A 14359-nucleotide genomic window follows, 5' to 3' on the forward strand; every position below is an offset into this window, starting at 1 on the left:
TTGGCGTAGGGATACACAGACCAGTACATTAAAACAGCGACTGAACACAGTACCGCATCCTAGATGACAGTCATTGATGTTGACCGAGAAGATTGACTTGCCAAAAAAACGTCAGGGCGGTAACCCCTTCTGCTTGAGAATTCAGGGAGGTGTAATATATATTACAACTTTCTAATGAATAAACAACAAATGACAGAAGATCAGATTTATTGCAGGTAACAGGATTTCCAAATGTAGCTGCCAGGTTGAGAATCTTGGGATGTTTTTACACGAACCCTCAAGGCTCAGAGAATTGGCTCATCTTAGAGTCTTGGACAGCGAGAGCTATGAGGAGCTCCCGAGACACTTTGCAGCGGGGGCTGACAAAGAGCCTAGGCTAGGAAGAGGCCGTAGGGCCTTGGGCCAGTCCCTTTCCTTTCTGGGCCTCAGTTTCCCCATCCATATAGTGGTGTGTAAGGGACCCCCCAGCTTTCACACGCTCCCACCCTGGGACTTTTACAATCTGCCCCACCTCATCCTGTGTTTGTGTTCAGGGCTGGTTGTCACGCATCAGCAAAGTCCATGGCAGTCTAGGGGAGCTGAGGGTGAGGGGCAGGGTGGCCGTCCCCCTCAAAGTCCCTGTCACTGGGAAGCTTGTTAAATGGCTTCCCCAGACACCCATCATCCTGGAAGGAGCCACACATCAGAGTGACAGGCAGAATGGCGGTCCCAGCTTTTATGGCCCTGTGGCCAGGCTCCTCACCAAGTATTTCTGTCACGGCAGCGCTTTGAAGTGAGGCAGCACCTCACTGTGAAGGCTTTATGAGCTCAGAGTCTGCCCCAGATCCTTCTTGGAAGCAGGCTGGGTATAAATTACAAATAAATAAATGAAATTCGCCCAGAAGCGGCAGCTGGGCCCGACCATCGGACAGTGGTTGAGGCTTCGCTGTTAATTGGGGCGTCCTCTACAGAAGTCCTGCCTGCAGGCTAAGGAAGGACATGTGGCCGACTTCATTGTTCTTTAGAAAATCTGTCCACTGTCCACCCCACTCTCTCTCCACCAGAGGCTTCAATTCCACAGAAGAAAAATTTTTTCCCACCTCCTCTGGGTTAACTGGGCGATGTAGAAAGCACGGTTCCTGCCTTCAAGGGGCTAACCAAGTTTAGAGGTGAGGAAAGGAAAAAGTGACCAGGACCCTGGGCAGAAAGGACGAAAATGGGCCGATGCTCAAGTTTTAGCACAGAGAGTGGTTGCTGCTGGCTGAGGAAATCAGTGAAGGCTTCCTGGAGGAAAAGTCAGACCTTGACTGCAGCCAGCTCTGGAATCTGAGCCTAGCTCTGTAGTGCCACTGAGAGGCTCTGGCAGAGGGAGGGGCTGAACTGCAGGAACTGCCGTCCCACCGGGAGCCCCAGGGCCAGAATGCCCTTCAGAGTAACCCCAGATCGAGGCAGGAGGCCTGGGCCTCGTGCCCCACAGGGACCAGTCAATCCCTGTAACCTTGGCCAAGGGCGGTTTCTCAGCTGAGATTCTCTGGCAGCTGGAGGGATGAAGGGGATTCTGGAGGATGCACACAGAGGGGGAATGGCAGCAACGGCTCCGGAGAGGCCTGTGTCCATCCAGTTGTTCATTAATGCAGCAAGCATTTATCGAGCATCCTCTACGTGACAGGCACGCAGCCACAGAAGAGACTAGAGCCGGTCCCCGTCCTCTAGAGCTTACGGTCTAGCTGGAGACAGAGGCTCAAATGCCTCCATTTCCTTCATAAAGGACTAGTTTCTGTCTTCTGGCTGCGTCGCAAGCCTGATGGGGACCAAGGCAGGGGACAGCCCTGCCCAGTAGAGTCAGGGAAAAGCCTGCACGGAGGGGAGGTTTGAGGCGGGTGGGGCCGGGTGCAGGCGTTCGCTGGGCTGGGGAGGGGAGCAGTGTGCTCCAGGCGGTGGGGACGGCACTGCATCCAAGCTGGAGCAAGGCCTGGGTGACGCTGGGCTGCGCAGACAGCCCCTGGCAGGGCAGGTGACAATGGCCCCTGCCCCTTGGCCTCTCCCCAGCTGACACACAGAATCAACAACATGGACGAGAAGACGGCTAGGCTGTGCCGGGCCCTGGCGGAGATCAAGCGGCGGTTCCAGAAGACGGTGACTCAGTTCATGAACTCTGTCTTGCTGGCGGCAGGTAAGGGGGCAAGAAGGTGGGTGACAGCCTAGCTGATGGCTTCCCAAGTCCCGGGTCACCTACAAGTTGCCTCCACGGACAGCTCTTTCCCCCCTGGGGAGGTGGATGGGACGAAGAGGCTCAGAGTGTGAGGGGACTTGCTCAAGGCCACACAGCTGATAATGGTGACCCTCACCAACTTCATTTCGCGAGTGCTCTCCCGTGTGTCCTTAATGTCTGCATGTGATTGTCCTGTTTCCTGGGCCTCTCATCATCTTTCCGGATCTCTGTCTGTCCCTACGCCCACCCCTCGTCCACCTTTCAGCTCCATCGCCCGTATCGTCCATCATCTGTTTGCAGCCCCATTCCTCTCTCCTTGTCGAGGAAGATCTCAGGAGAAGAGACAAAGTCCCTGTTAGTCCCCCAGGGTCAGTGTGGGTGGCCTCGGGACCCCTCCCACATCTGGGCTCTCCTCCTCACTGTTGGTGGGCCTGGGGACAAAGGAACACCGACGCCCGCTCCATGCAGCCCCTGGCTGGGCATGGAGGGGCTGTGCTCCCCCACGGCCTCCCTGTGGAGTTTCTCCTTGTCCCTGGAAGACTCAGTTCGACCGTGCCCTTCTTCTGGGGAACCTTCCCTGATTCCCTCCGCAGACAGGACCGCACTCTCCCCCTGGCTCTCACAGCACTTTTGGCATGCTCTAATTATAAGCCTTACTACCTCGCACTGTGAACATTTCTTTGTGTCCCCATCTGCCCTGTCTGCCCGCTAGGAGTTCCCAGAGGCAGGGAACCCTGTTTGGGGTTGTCTCTGTGTACCCAGCACCCAGCATTCAATAACTGTTTGGTGAGTGAAGGAAGGAATAAGAGGTCCCTGGCCTCAGAAGTTTTCTAGTCTAGTAGGGAAAGCAAAACAAGAATACAAATAAATACACTACAACAAAGAAAGTAGATGGAAATGACTTAAATCTGGAGACACAGGGAACAGCATTCTCAGGGGAGGGAACAGCATGGATGCATTGTGTACCCAGCCTCTGCATTGAGTGCTATGGAAGACACGAAACTGAAGGAGACACAGGCCCTTTGGGAGAGGAGGGATCTCAGCTGGGTCTTGAGGAATGAAGAGAAATGAGATTGGCTCGTTCTGACATTCACCCGCATATGCTGATCGCCAGCAGTGCTAGGATTGGAGCACTGTGCCAGAGGACAGGGGAGGCAGCCCGGCAGGAAAATGTGCAAGAGGCAAGGAGTGGAGAGGGCCATGAACTGAAGGGGCTCCAATGTGCAGAGCCTCACAGCAGGCAGGGCAGGCCAGGCCCCGGGAGAGGGTGACGGCAGTGTCCTCTGTCGACAGGCCTGTTCACCATCGAATATACTGTGAAGGAAGAGACGGAAATCAGCCGAGCCAGGATAAAATCTGGGCCCCATCTGGAGCAGGGTACCAAGCTCAGTCGGCACTCGGGGGAAGTCCTGTCATCACAGTCTCAGTTGACCCGAGCCGAAGTCTCCGCAGGGGAGTCTGTGAGGGAAGACTCCGTGTGTGTTCCTGTGAGGCGCCTTCGGAAGAAGACCATCCAGACTGAAGCCAAAGCCGTGGCCGTGCCCAGGTGGCTCCACCGTCCCGTCCCCCCACCTCCCCGCGTCGGGCCGTGACGGATGGTAAACCCGGTGACCAAAACGTGAGGCCTCCCCGTCTCGGAGCTGAAATCCTAGGGGTGGGGAGAGAGGGAAAAGAATCACAGGGACCACTGAATCATCAAGGGAGTGACAAGGGCCAGGAGAAAGTAACCGGGGTGATGCGTTAGAGCAGAGGTTGGCACCCGGCAGCCGTGCCCGACCTGGCCCCGCGGCGGGCCCTTTTTATGGGTAAGCTGAGAAGGGTCTTTATGTTTTTAAGTGTTTGTGGGGGGCGGAAATCAAAAGAAGTTTTCATGATCCTGACGTATTGCCCAGAGCGGCTTTCCTGCTGGGGTGGAATGTTGAGGAGCTGTGACCGAGACCATCTGGCCTGTAAGGACTGGAACATTTATGCTCTGGCCCTTTATAGAAAATGCGGGCCAACCACAGGGGTGGAGAGTGACTGGGAGGGGAGCAGGATGTGCTACGTTAGGTGGATAAGTCGGGGAAGGCAGTTCTGAGGAGACAGTGCTTTCGTGGAGACCTGAAGAATGAGAAATAGGCAGCCACAGAGATGGGTGGGGCAGGAGCATCAGGCAGAGGGGAGCGCACATACAAAGGCCCTGAGGCAAGAACAAGTTTGGATGTGTGAAGGAAAGTAAGACCAGCGTGGCCAGAGCATCGTGATGAAGTGGGGAGAATGATGCGAACTGAGGACAGAGAGGTAGGCAGGGGCCAGACCAGGGAGCCTCGCTAGTGTTGTAGGAAGCCATTCCATAACGTTAAGACGGGAAGTGACATCTTCCGATCTACGGGGTTTTATTTTAAACTTTTAAAAAACATAAAATGTATACGTTTATATTTTAACTTTAGCTAGCTCCCTAGACGTGCCTTCTTGTCCCCTCCCCGCCCCAACCACTCACCCCATCCTGCCCGCAAAGGGAAGGTTGCTAACATCAGAGATTAGTTTTTATTGTTTTTAACTTTGTTTACATGCAGCTATTCAGTATGTAGTCTTTGGCATCCAGCTTCTCTCCCTCAACGTTGCAATAGTGAGATTTATGCACGTTGTTGCTTGTAACAGTAGATGCTCGCTTGCATTGCGGTGTGATAACCTGTTGTATGAGTACACCTAAAATTATGCATTCTAGAGTTGATGGGGATTTGGGGTATTTACAGATTTGGTAATCACAGACTGTGCTGCTGTTTGCATGTGTCTGATTTCTGGTTGATTGTGACTGGTGTGAAAGTGCCGTCATAGAATATGCGTCATTGACCGTTTTGGATATTCTCTCTTGCAAAGTGCGTGTTAGTTCTCTTGTTCATTTTTCTACCGGTCGTTCATCTTTTCTTGATTTATCTTTTGGAGTTCTTTATATATCATGGATACAGGATTTTTGTCAGTAATATGTGTTGGAAATGATTCTCCCACTTTTAGTCTGGTAACAGTGTTTATTGGTGAACAGAAGTTATTAAATTTAATATCCTATTTTCAATCTTTTTGTTTCTAATTAGCTTTTTGTATCCCGTTTAAGAACTTTCCTGTCTACGAATATGTCAAACAACATGATGATATTTTCCAAAGTTTCATTCTAGTAGTTTTTTTAACTTTTACGTTTATATCTATCCTCCTCTTGGAAATGATTTCTGTGTATGATGCGAAGTAGGGGCCAAGTTTTATTATCATTATGTATAATTTTAACATGTATATTTAATATGTTTAATATTTTTATTAATTTATAAATATTCCTATATATATATATGACCCAGCATCACCTATTGAAAAGACTGTAATTTTCCCTCAGCTCTTTTTTGCAAACTCTGTCATAAATCAAGGGGCTCTAGATTATAAATCAAAGGTCATTTTTCTGGCCTCTCTGTTTTTTACCTTATTTGTCCAACCTTTTACCAACACCAAACTCTCTTAGTTATTATAGCTTTATAATAAGTACTGATATACAGGATGCAGAGCAGTTCCATCACCTCTCCCCCTAAAACTGAAGTTCCCTCCTGCCACCCCCTTGTACTCAGAGTCTTCCTCTCCTTAACCCTTAACCACCACTGACCTGCTCTCTGCCGCTGTAGTTTTGCGTTTTCCACAACGTCATGTAAATGGAATCGTACCGTGTATAGCCTTTTGAGTCTTATGTAGCTTCTTTCACTTAGCACAGTGCATACAAGATTCATCCGTGTTGTCACATGTATCAATAGTTTATTTCTTTTTATTGCCGAGTAGTCCGTTTCAGGGGGCCCCAACAGCGCCCCACATTCAGAGATTTGCTAGTACTCATGGGATTCAGCATATAGTTTAACTCACAGATAAAGTTGATTACAGTGAAAGGATGCGTGATAGGATCCACAAGGGAAAAAGATGCAGGTGGAATCTGGAGAAATCCGTAGATAGATTTCATATGCTCTCTCCCTCCTGTGAGGGGAAATACCAAGCATACTCCTTTCTCTAGCGCTGAAAAGTGTAGTAACATATGTGCAATGTTTCTGCCCAGGGATGCCCACTAGAGACTCAGAGCCCAAGGTTTTTGTTGGGTGCTGGTCACATGGGTGCTCTCTGCCTAACAAATATCAAAATTCCAGACTGCCAGAAGGAAAGCAGGAGTGCAGCATAAATCACATTGTTCACACAGACCGTCCAGACACAGTGTTAGAAATGGTTCCAGCGCCAATTCTCGGACACCAGCCAAGGGCCAACCTTGTAAGCAGGTTCTTCTAAAGACAGCAGCCTCAGGCTTTCTATGCTAACTCATTTCTGCATGTGCTATGTGACGTAGTTGGGCAAAAATTTATTTATCCATTCACTCATTGGAAGACATTTGGATTGTTTTCAGTTTTTGGTGATTATGAATAAAACTGATATAAATACTCCAGAACATGTTGTTATGTGAGCATACGTTTTCATTTCACTTGGGTAAACACGTGCGAGTTGCACTGCTGGGTCATGTGTAAATGTATGTTTAACTTTATAAGAAATCGCCAAACTGTTTTCCCAAGTGGCTGGACCATTATGCATTCTCATCAGCAACATATTTGATAGATTATCCTGCGGTAGGGTACGTCAAGTAATTTTGGTTTATATCCTGAACATTTTGTATATTATGTTGTCAGACTCTAGATTCTTTTAAAATCCTCTGGGGAAATGTTGATTTTGCTTGGCAAACAATCAATGTGCTTATGTTCAGACTGCAAGTTCCGTCTTGGCTTCTGGGTGTGGAGTTCCGATATCTGTCCGATTTTAAAAGTCTTTACAGTGCTGTTTACGTCTGGCCCTTCCCTGTGTACTCAGAGGTTACTCTGAAACTGGGGTAGTGGTTTAAATGGTAGTTAAGTTCTCAGAGCTTCTGCTGTGCTTTTCTAGGGATGTTCTGTGTATGCGCATCTAGGGTGTGAGCCCAGGACTTACGTCAGTTCAGACATGGAAATAGGGGAGCCCCTTCTGCTCTCTCCTCCGCAGGATTTCCACCACACTCTCCAGCTCCTAGGAGCCTCATCTTCCGATCTTTTAGTAAAAAGCGAGGAATTTCTCAGAGTTATAGCTATTATATATCACATAGTTCTTTATAACTGGGCCTGCCCTTAGGGTGAAATGTCAAGAGAAGAGAGAGTTTTAAAATATTATGGATTCTAACCACACTCTGCACATGAGGAGCCCCTTTTCCTGGTTCCTCTATCCAGAAAGGACACATTTTCCCTCAGTCTTTAGGTGCCCATGCCATTGCTGCCACTGTGACAGCAGTGCACTTCTGTTACGAGTGCTGGCCATGTGGCAGAGCGAGGAGAGAGAAAACAGGAAATAGGGATTTCTCTCCACACTCCTAGGATCACAGGGACCTCTTTTGCTAGTCCCTTGTCTAGAAAGAATGTTTTTCCTCAGAGTTTTTGTTAACTGCTTCCACTGGCCAGTTCTCCAGATTCGGTTCACTGTCAAGTCCAGCTGGGATATATAGGAAGGAAAAAAGAATAAGGCCAGGAAAGTCCCCACCGCCATACTGATCCTTCCTCAAGTTTTTGACTCCCTGCTCCCCCTCCCACAATCTACCTGTTATTGTTTACCTTTCAAAGTCGTCAGGTGCTTTAAAAAATATTCTGTCCAGAGTTTTTAGTTGTAGTCAGTGGTAGAGGGAAACTGCGGTGTCATTACTCCATCTTGGTCAAAACTGAAGGCCACAATTGAATTCTACATACCAACTTTTTTTGCAGTGATCTTGCTCAATTTCATTTATTATCAGTAGATTATTTGGATTTCCTGGATACACAGACTTGTTCTCTGCAAGGTTAATTTCTTCTTTTCCAAATAGTATACCTTTTTATTTCTTTTCTTGCCTAACTCCACAGGTTTGTCCCCCAATGCAACAGTCAACAGAAGCGGTAATAACAGGCATTCCTGCCTCCTTCTCATCTTAGAGGAAAAATTTTTAGTATTTTTTCCACTATACTGTGTTTTATAGAGACCTTTTATTAGATTAAAGAAGTTTCCTTTTATTCCTAGTTTGCCAAGAGTTTTTATCATAAACACATACTAACTTCTATCAAATACCTTTTTTGCATCTATTGAGATGATCCTGTTTTTTCCTTTATTCTATTATTGTGATGAATTATACTGATTGGTTTTCAAATGTTCAACCAATCTTATATTCCCAACGTATCTAATTTTGTTTTAATATATTCCCTTTTTATATTTTTCTAGATTTGGTTTGCTAGTATTTTATCTAGGAGTTTGGTACTTGTGTTTATGAAAGAGATTGGCCGATAGTTTTCCCTTTTTGTCACGTTCTGTAAGACTGGCCTCTTAAAACAGTCTGGGAACTATTTTTTCTTTTTCTACGATCTGCTGGTGTTTGTGTACGCTTGGGTTATTTCTTCCTTAAATATTTTCTAGAGTTTACCAGTGAAGCCATCTGCCCTGGCATTTTCTTTCAGTGGAAGTTTTAATTAAAACTTTTATTTTTGATAGATATAGGACTATTCAGATCTTCTTTTTTTTTTCTGTTTGTTTTGGTAAGTTGGATTTTTCTAGGAATTTACCATTTCATCTAAATATTTAAGTATGTTGAAATAAAGTTTTCCAAAATGTCCTCTTGCGATATTTTAAATGACTGTAGAACAGGCAGTGACACCTACTTTTACATTAACTAATATTTATTTGTGCCTTCTGTCTTCCTTCTCTATGCTTCCATTTTAGGATTGTTTCCCTTCTGCCTGAGGAACTGCCTTTAGAATTCCTCCAGTATGTCTGCTGATGCCTTTTTTTTTTTTTGCCTTAATATTTCTTTATTTCACTTTCATTTTTGAATGATATTTCCTGTGATTGGCAATTATTTTTTTTCAGCACTTTAAAGATGTCTTTCTGTTGTTTTCCGGCTTCTGTCGTTTTTGTTTTGAAGTCAGCTCTCAGTCTTATCGTTGCTCCTTTGAAGGTAAGGGTCTTTTTTCTCTGGCTCTTTTGCTCTCCACCTTCAGTTAGTGGCCTTTCTTTAGTGAGCAGCTTTTCCGTGCTGTGCGCAAACGTGATTCCCATTGTATTTATCCTCTCTGCAGCGCTTCTTGATCCATGGCTTTCATTGATTTTTGGAAAATTCTCAGCCGTTATTTCGTTAAATATTCACTCTCTCCTTTTCTCCCCCTCTCCCTTCCCCATTCCGGCCTCTTCCTCTTCCTCTTCCTCCCCTCCTTCTGAGACTCCAAGTGTATCCAAGTTATACCTTTTCACTGAGTTCCACGCATGTTTTTTTTCCTCTAGTCTTTATTTTCCATCCTTTTCTTCCCTTTGTACTTCAGTCTAGGTATTTCAACTGACCTGTCTTCCAGTTCACTAATGCTCTTTAACTGTCTCCTCTGCCAATCTAAAACTTCATCTTGTCTCCTGTTTTCTTGTATATATTAATCGTGGCTACCTTACTGTCCGTGTCAGACATCTGCACTATCTATATCCCCATGGAGCTGTTTCTCATGACGTTCAGTCAATTCTCGACTTTTTATATACCTGACATTTTTGTGTATGCCAGATATTGTGTATGAGAAAATGCAGAGATGACTTGAGGCTCTGGGTGACGTAATGTTCTTTCAGAGAGGACTCACCTTCCCTTTCAATGTCTCCTTGCCTAGGGCCCGACCACCCTCATCTGGGTTGGGATTGAAGCTGTGTTTCAATCTTGTGAGGGCTTGCTATCTCTGTTTCGCCTTTACTCTTCAGCTATAGCCTTCAGGTCTTCAACTCAAAGCCGGGATTGTTTACCAGGGCCATCTTCTTTGGTGGGCCCTGAATTCCCATTTTCCCCCTCCAACCCATGACCATGTCAGGAGCTCTGTTCGGCTTCTCAGACTCTCATCCCCAGGTTTCACTTGCCTAATCATTTGCCTTCGGGGTAAAGCTGTCTTAAACATCACACTTGTCTTTCTTGGTTCCTCTCTTCTTCCAGATCCTGATCCTGCAAACTCTCACTGACCTGTGAAATCTCTTAACGCATTTAAACAGATTTTTAAAAATATATGTTGTTGAACTTTTCTCGTTTTTCTCAAGAGAGTTGCTCTAAAACACCCTAGGCAGCCAGTTTTGGAAGGGGAACATCTCTGATTGCTCTGTGGGAAAACGATTTTAGGGTGGAAAGAGTGACACCAAAGTAGTTGGGGGGCTACTTGAATAATCCAGGTGGCACTGATGCTATGCTGTCGAGGGTAGTAGCAGGGCAAAGGGGACACTTAGACATAATTGTAATACATTTTGGAAGCAGAGCTAACAGAACTGATAGATTTGGAATAGGGGAAAAGAGAAGAATCATGGATGATTTTTAGGTTTTTGGCTTAAATAACTGAGAGATGATGGTGTCATTAACTTGGATGGGAAAGAATGAGGGAAAAGTAGGTTTATGAGGGGTTAGAATAAATGTGCAAATTACAAATATATGCACTTCAGTATGCATCTGTGCCTCTGTGAACAGGGCCCCTGGCCCAGATGGAGACCTCAGGACTCATTCAGAGCCATTGTCGTGGATTTTCGTAGGACTGTTCAGTGGGCTTCTGCATCCTTTGCTCCTTTGATCCTAAAGCTCAGACTCTTCAAGTCATAGAACACAGTCCTAAAGCCTTGAGGTTATAGGAATTGTTCTCTAGGAGAAGACTTTCTTGTCTAAGCAACTCAAACTCTTGGAACCTCAGTTTCCTCATTTGTACAGAAATATCTGTAAATCAATTCTAAAGATGCGATTGATAGGCCAAGTGTCATGCACATTTATAATTTTAAGAGAGAGTGCCAATTTAATCTCCATAAACGTTATACCAGTATATATTCTCACCAGTAGAATGTTACCTTAGTATAGTTTTAATTTGTATTTGTCTTATTGTAAGTGAAGTTGAGCATCTTCTTATAGTATCTCTTTCAATTTGTTCATTGTAGTAAAAACTACATGTAACATAAAGTTTACCATCTTAACCATTTTTATCTGTACAGTTCAGAGGTATTAAATCCATTCGTAATTTTATGCAACCATCACCACCATCCATCTCCAGAACTCTTTTCATCTTGTAAAACTGAAACTCCGTACTCATTAAACAATAATCTTCTATTCCCCTCTCTCCCCAGCCCCTGGCAACCACCGCTCTATTTTCTGTCTCTATGCTTTGACTAGTCTAAGTGATTCTAAGTGAGTGGAATCATACAGTAGTTACCTTTTTGTGACTGACATTTCACTTATCATCACGTCCTCACGGTTTATCCATGTTGTAGCACATTGCGGAAACTCCTTCCTTTTAAGGCTGAATAATATCCCATTGTGTCCACTCATTTTGCTTGTCCACTCATCTGTGGATGGACACTTGGGTTGCTTATCCATTCATCATTGATAGACACTTCAGGTTTTAGCTATTGTAAATACTGCTGCTATGAACATGGGTGTACTAATATCTCTTTGATACCCTGCTTTCAATTCTTTTGGGTATATGCCCATAATAGAATTGCTGGATTATATGGTAATTCTGTTTTTTAATTTTTAAAGAAACCGCCATACAGTTTCCCACAATGGCCACATTCTCACCAACAGTGCGCAAGGGTTCAGTTTCTTCATATCCTTGCCAATACTTGCTGTTTTCTGATTTTTTGATAGTAGACATCCTGATGGGTGTGTGGTGGTATCTCATTGTAGTTTTAACTTCCATTTCCCTGGTGATGAGTGATGCTGAGCATCTTTTAATGTGCTATTGGCCCTTTGTGTGTCTTCTTTGGAGGAGTGTCCATTTGAGTCCTTCGCCCATTTTCGAATTAGCTTGTTTGCTATTTTGTTGTTGAGTTTTAGAAGTTCTCTACATATTCAGGATATGAATCCCTTATCAGATATATGATCTGCAAGTATTTTCTCCCATTCTGTGGGTTGCCTTTTTACTTTGTTGGTAGTGTCTTTTGATGTACAAAATTCAAAAATTTTCATGAAACCCAATTTGTCCATTTTTTCTTTTGTTGCCTAAAATTACTGCCAAATTCAATGTCATGAAGCTTTTGTCCTATGCTTTCTTGTAGGAATTTTATTGTTTTAGGCCTGACATTTAGGTCTTTGATCCATTTTGAATTAATTTTTATATATGGTGTTAGGTAAGGGTTCAACTTCATTCTTTTGCATGTAGATATTTGCACCATTGTTGAAAAGACTGTCCTTTCCCCATTGAATGGTCTTGGCACCATTGTCAAAAATCATTTAGGCATATGTCTGAGAGTTTATTTCTGGGGTCTGTGTTCTATGCCATAGGTCTATATGTCTGTCATTATGCCAATGTGACACCTTTATGATAACTGTAGTTTTGCAGTAAGTTTCGAAATCAGGAAATGTGAGACCTCCAGTTTTATTCTTTTTCAAGATTGTTTGAAGATTGAGATTCCATATGAATTTTAGGATGAGTTTTTGTGTTTCTGCAAAAAAATCTGATTGGGATTTTGATAGGGATTGCTTTGGATCTATAGATCCTTTTGCAGAGTATTGACATTTTAACAATAGTAAGTCTTTCAATCCGTGAACGTGGAATGTGTTTTCATTTATTTATGTCTTTAATTTCTTCCAGCAGTGTTTTGTAGTTTTTCTTGTACAAGTCTTTTACTGCCTTGGTTAAGCTAATTCCTAAGTATTTGATTCTTTTTGATGCTAAGTGAAATTACTTTCTTAATTTCCTTTTCCGTTTGTTCATTGCTGTTGTATAGAACTATAATTGATTTTTGCTTGTTAATCTTTTATCCTGAAAGTTTGCTCAATTTATTAGCTCTAATAGTGTGTCTGTGTATGTTCTTTAGGACTTTCCATACATAAATTATATAATCTGTGAACAGAAATAGTTTTGTTTCTTCCTTTCCAAGTTAGATGGCTTTTATCTCTTTTTCTTGCCTGATTGCTTTAGCTGGAACTTCCTGTACAGTGTTAAAAGAAATAGTGAAAGTGGACATCCTTGTCTTGTTCCTGATTACTAAGGGGTAAAGCTTTCTTCTTTTACCGTTGAGTACGATTTAGCTGTGTTTCATAATTTCCCTTTATCATATTGAGGAGTTCTCTTTTAATCCTAGTTTGTTGAGTGGTGTTTTTATCATGAAAGGGTGTTGGACTTTGTCAAATTCTTTTTCTCCATCAATTGAGATGATTGTGTCTTTTTTTCTTTATTGTATTAATATGATGTATTATGCTTATTGCTTTTTGTATGTTGAACCACCTTTACATTCCTTGGACAAACCCCTCTTACTAATAGTGTGTAATCCTTTCAATATGCTGCTGGATCAAGTTTGCTAGTATTTTTTTTCTTGAGGAAAATTCACCCACAGCTAACATCTGTGCCAATCTTCCTCTGTTTCTTATTATGTGGGCTGCCTGCACAGCATGGCTGCTAACAGAGCGGTGTAGGTCCACACCCAGACGGAAACCCAGGCTGCCAAAGGAGTGTGTTGAACTTAACCACCAGGCAACTGGAGCTGTCCCCTCAGTCTGGTAGTATTTCACTGAGAAGTTTTGCATCTATATTCATAAGGAATATTCATCTGTATTTTTCTTTCTTATTATATCTTTGTCTGGCTTTGGTATCAGAGTAATGCTGGCTTCATAGAATGAGTTAAGAAGTGTTCCCTTTGTTCTATTTTTCAGGTGAGTTTGGGAACAATTGGTAATAGTTCTTTAAGTGTTTGGTAGAATTCACAAGCAAAATCATCTGGTCCTGGGCTTTTCTTTGTTGGGGAGTGTTTTGATTAGTGATTCAATCTTTTTACTTATCAGAGGCTTATTCAGATTTTGTATTTCTTCTTGAGTCAGTTTTAGAGTTGGGGCTTTTCTAGGAATTTGTCTGCTTCATTTAGGTTATCTAATTTGTTAATATACAGTTCACGATATCCTCCCATAATCCTTTTTAATTCTGTAAGGCCAGTAGTAATGTCCCACTTTCATTTTTGATTTTAGTAATTTCAGTCTTCTCTCTTTTCACTTAGTTTGTCTAGGTGAAGATTAGTCAATTTTGTTGAACTTTTTAGAGAACCAACGTTTGTTCCACTGTTTCTCTGCATTGTTTTCCTATTCCCTATTTTCTTTATCTTGACTCTAATCACTATTATTTCCTTCCCTCTGCTAGCTTTGGGCTTAGTTTG

The 14359-nt window shown here is 43.7% G+C and overlaps 1 protein-coding gene across 1 annotated transcript in view; it reads left to right on the top strand.

The window, feature by feature from the left end:
* Nucleotides 1–14359, top strand: part of C1H3orf20 (chromosome 1 C3orf20 homolog) — an 80531-nt gene that overhangs the window by 40311 nt on the left and 25861 nt on the right. The window contains exons 9-10 of the mRNA XM_046664868.1: nucleotides 2029–2152; nucleotides 3485–3737. Of these exons, the coding sequence (XP_046520824.1) occupies nucleotides 2029–2152; nucleotides 3485–3737 (377 nt within the window). The remainder of the gene's footprint in view (nucleotides 1–2028; nucleotides 2153–3484; nucleotides 3738–14359) is intronic.

The sequence above is a fragment of the Equus quagga genome, chromosome 1, assembly GCF_021613505.1.
Source record: "Equus quagga isolate Etosha38 chromosome 1, UCLA_HA_Equagga_1.0, whole genome shotgun sequence".
Lineage (NCBI taxonomy): Eukaryota > Metazoa > Chordata > Mammalia > Perissodactyla > Equidae > Equus > Equus quagga.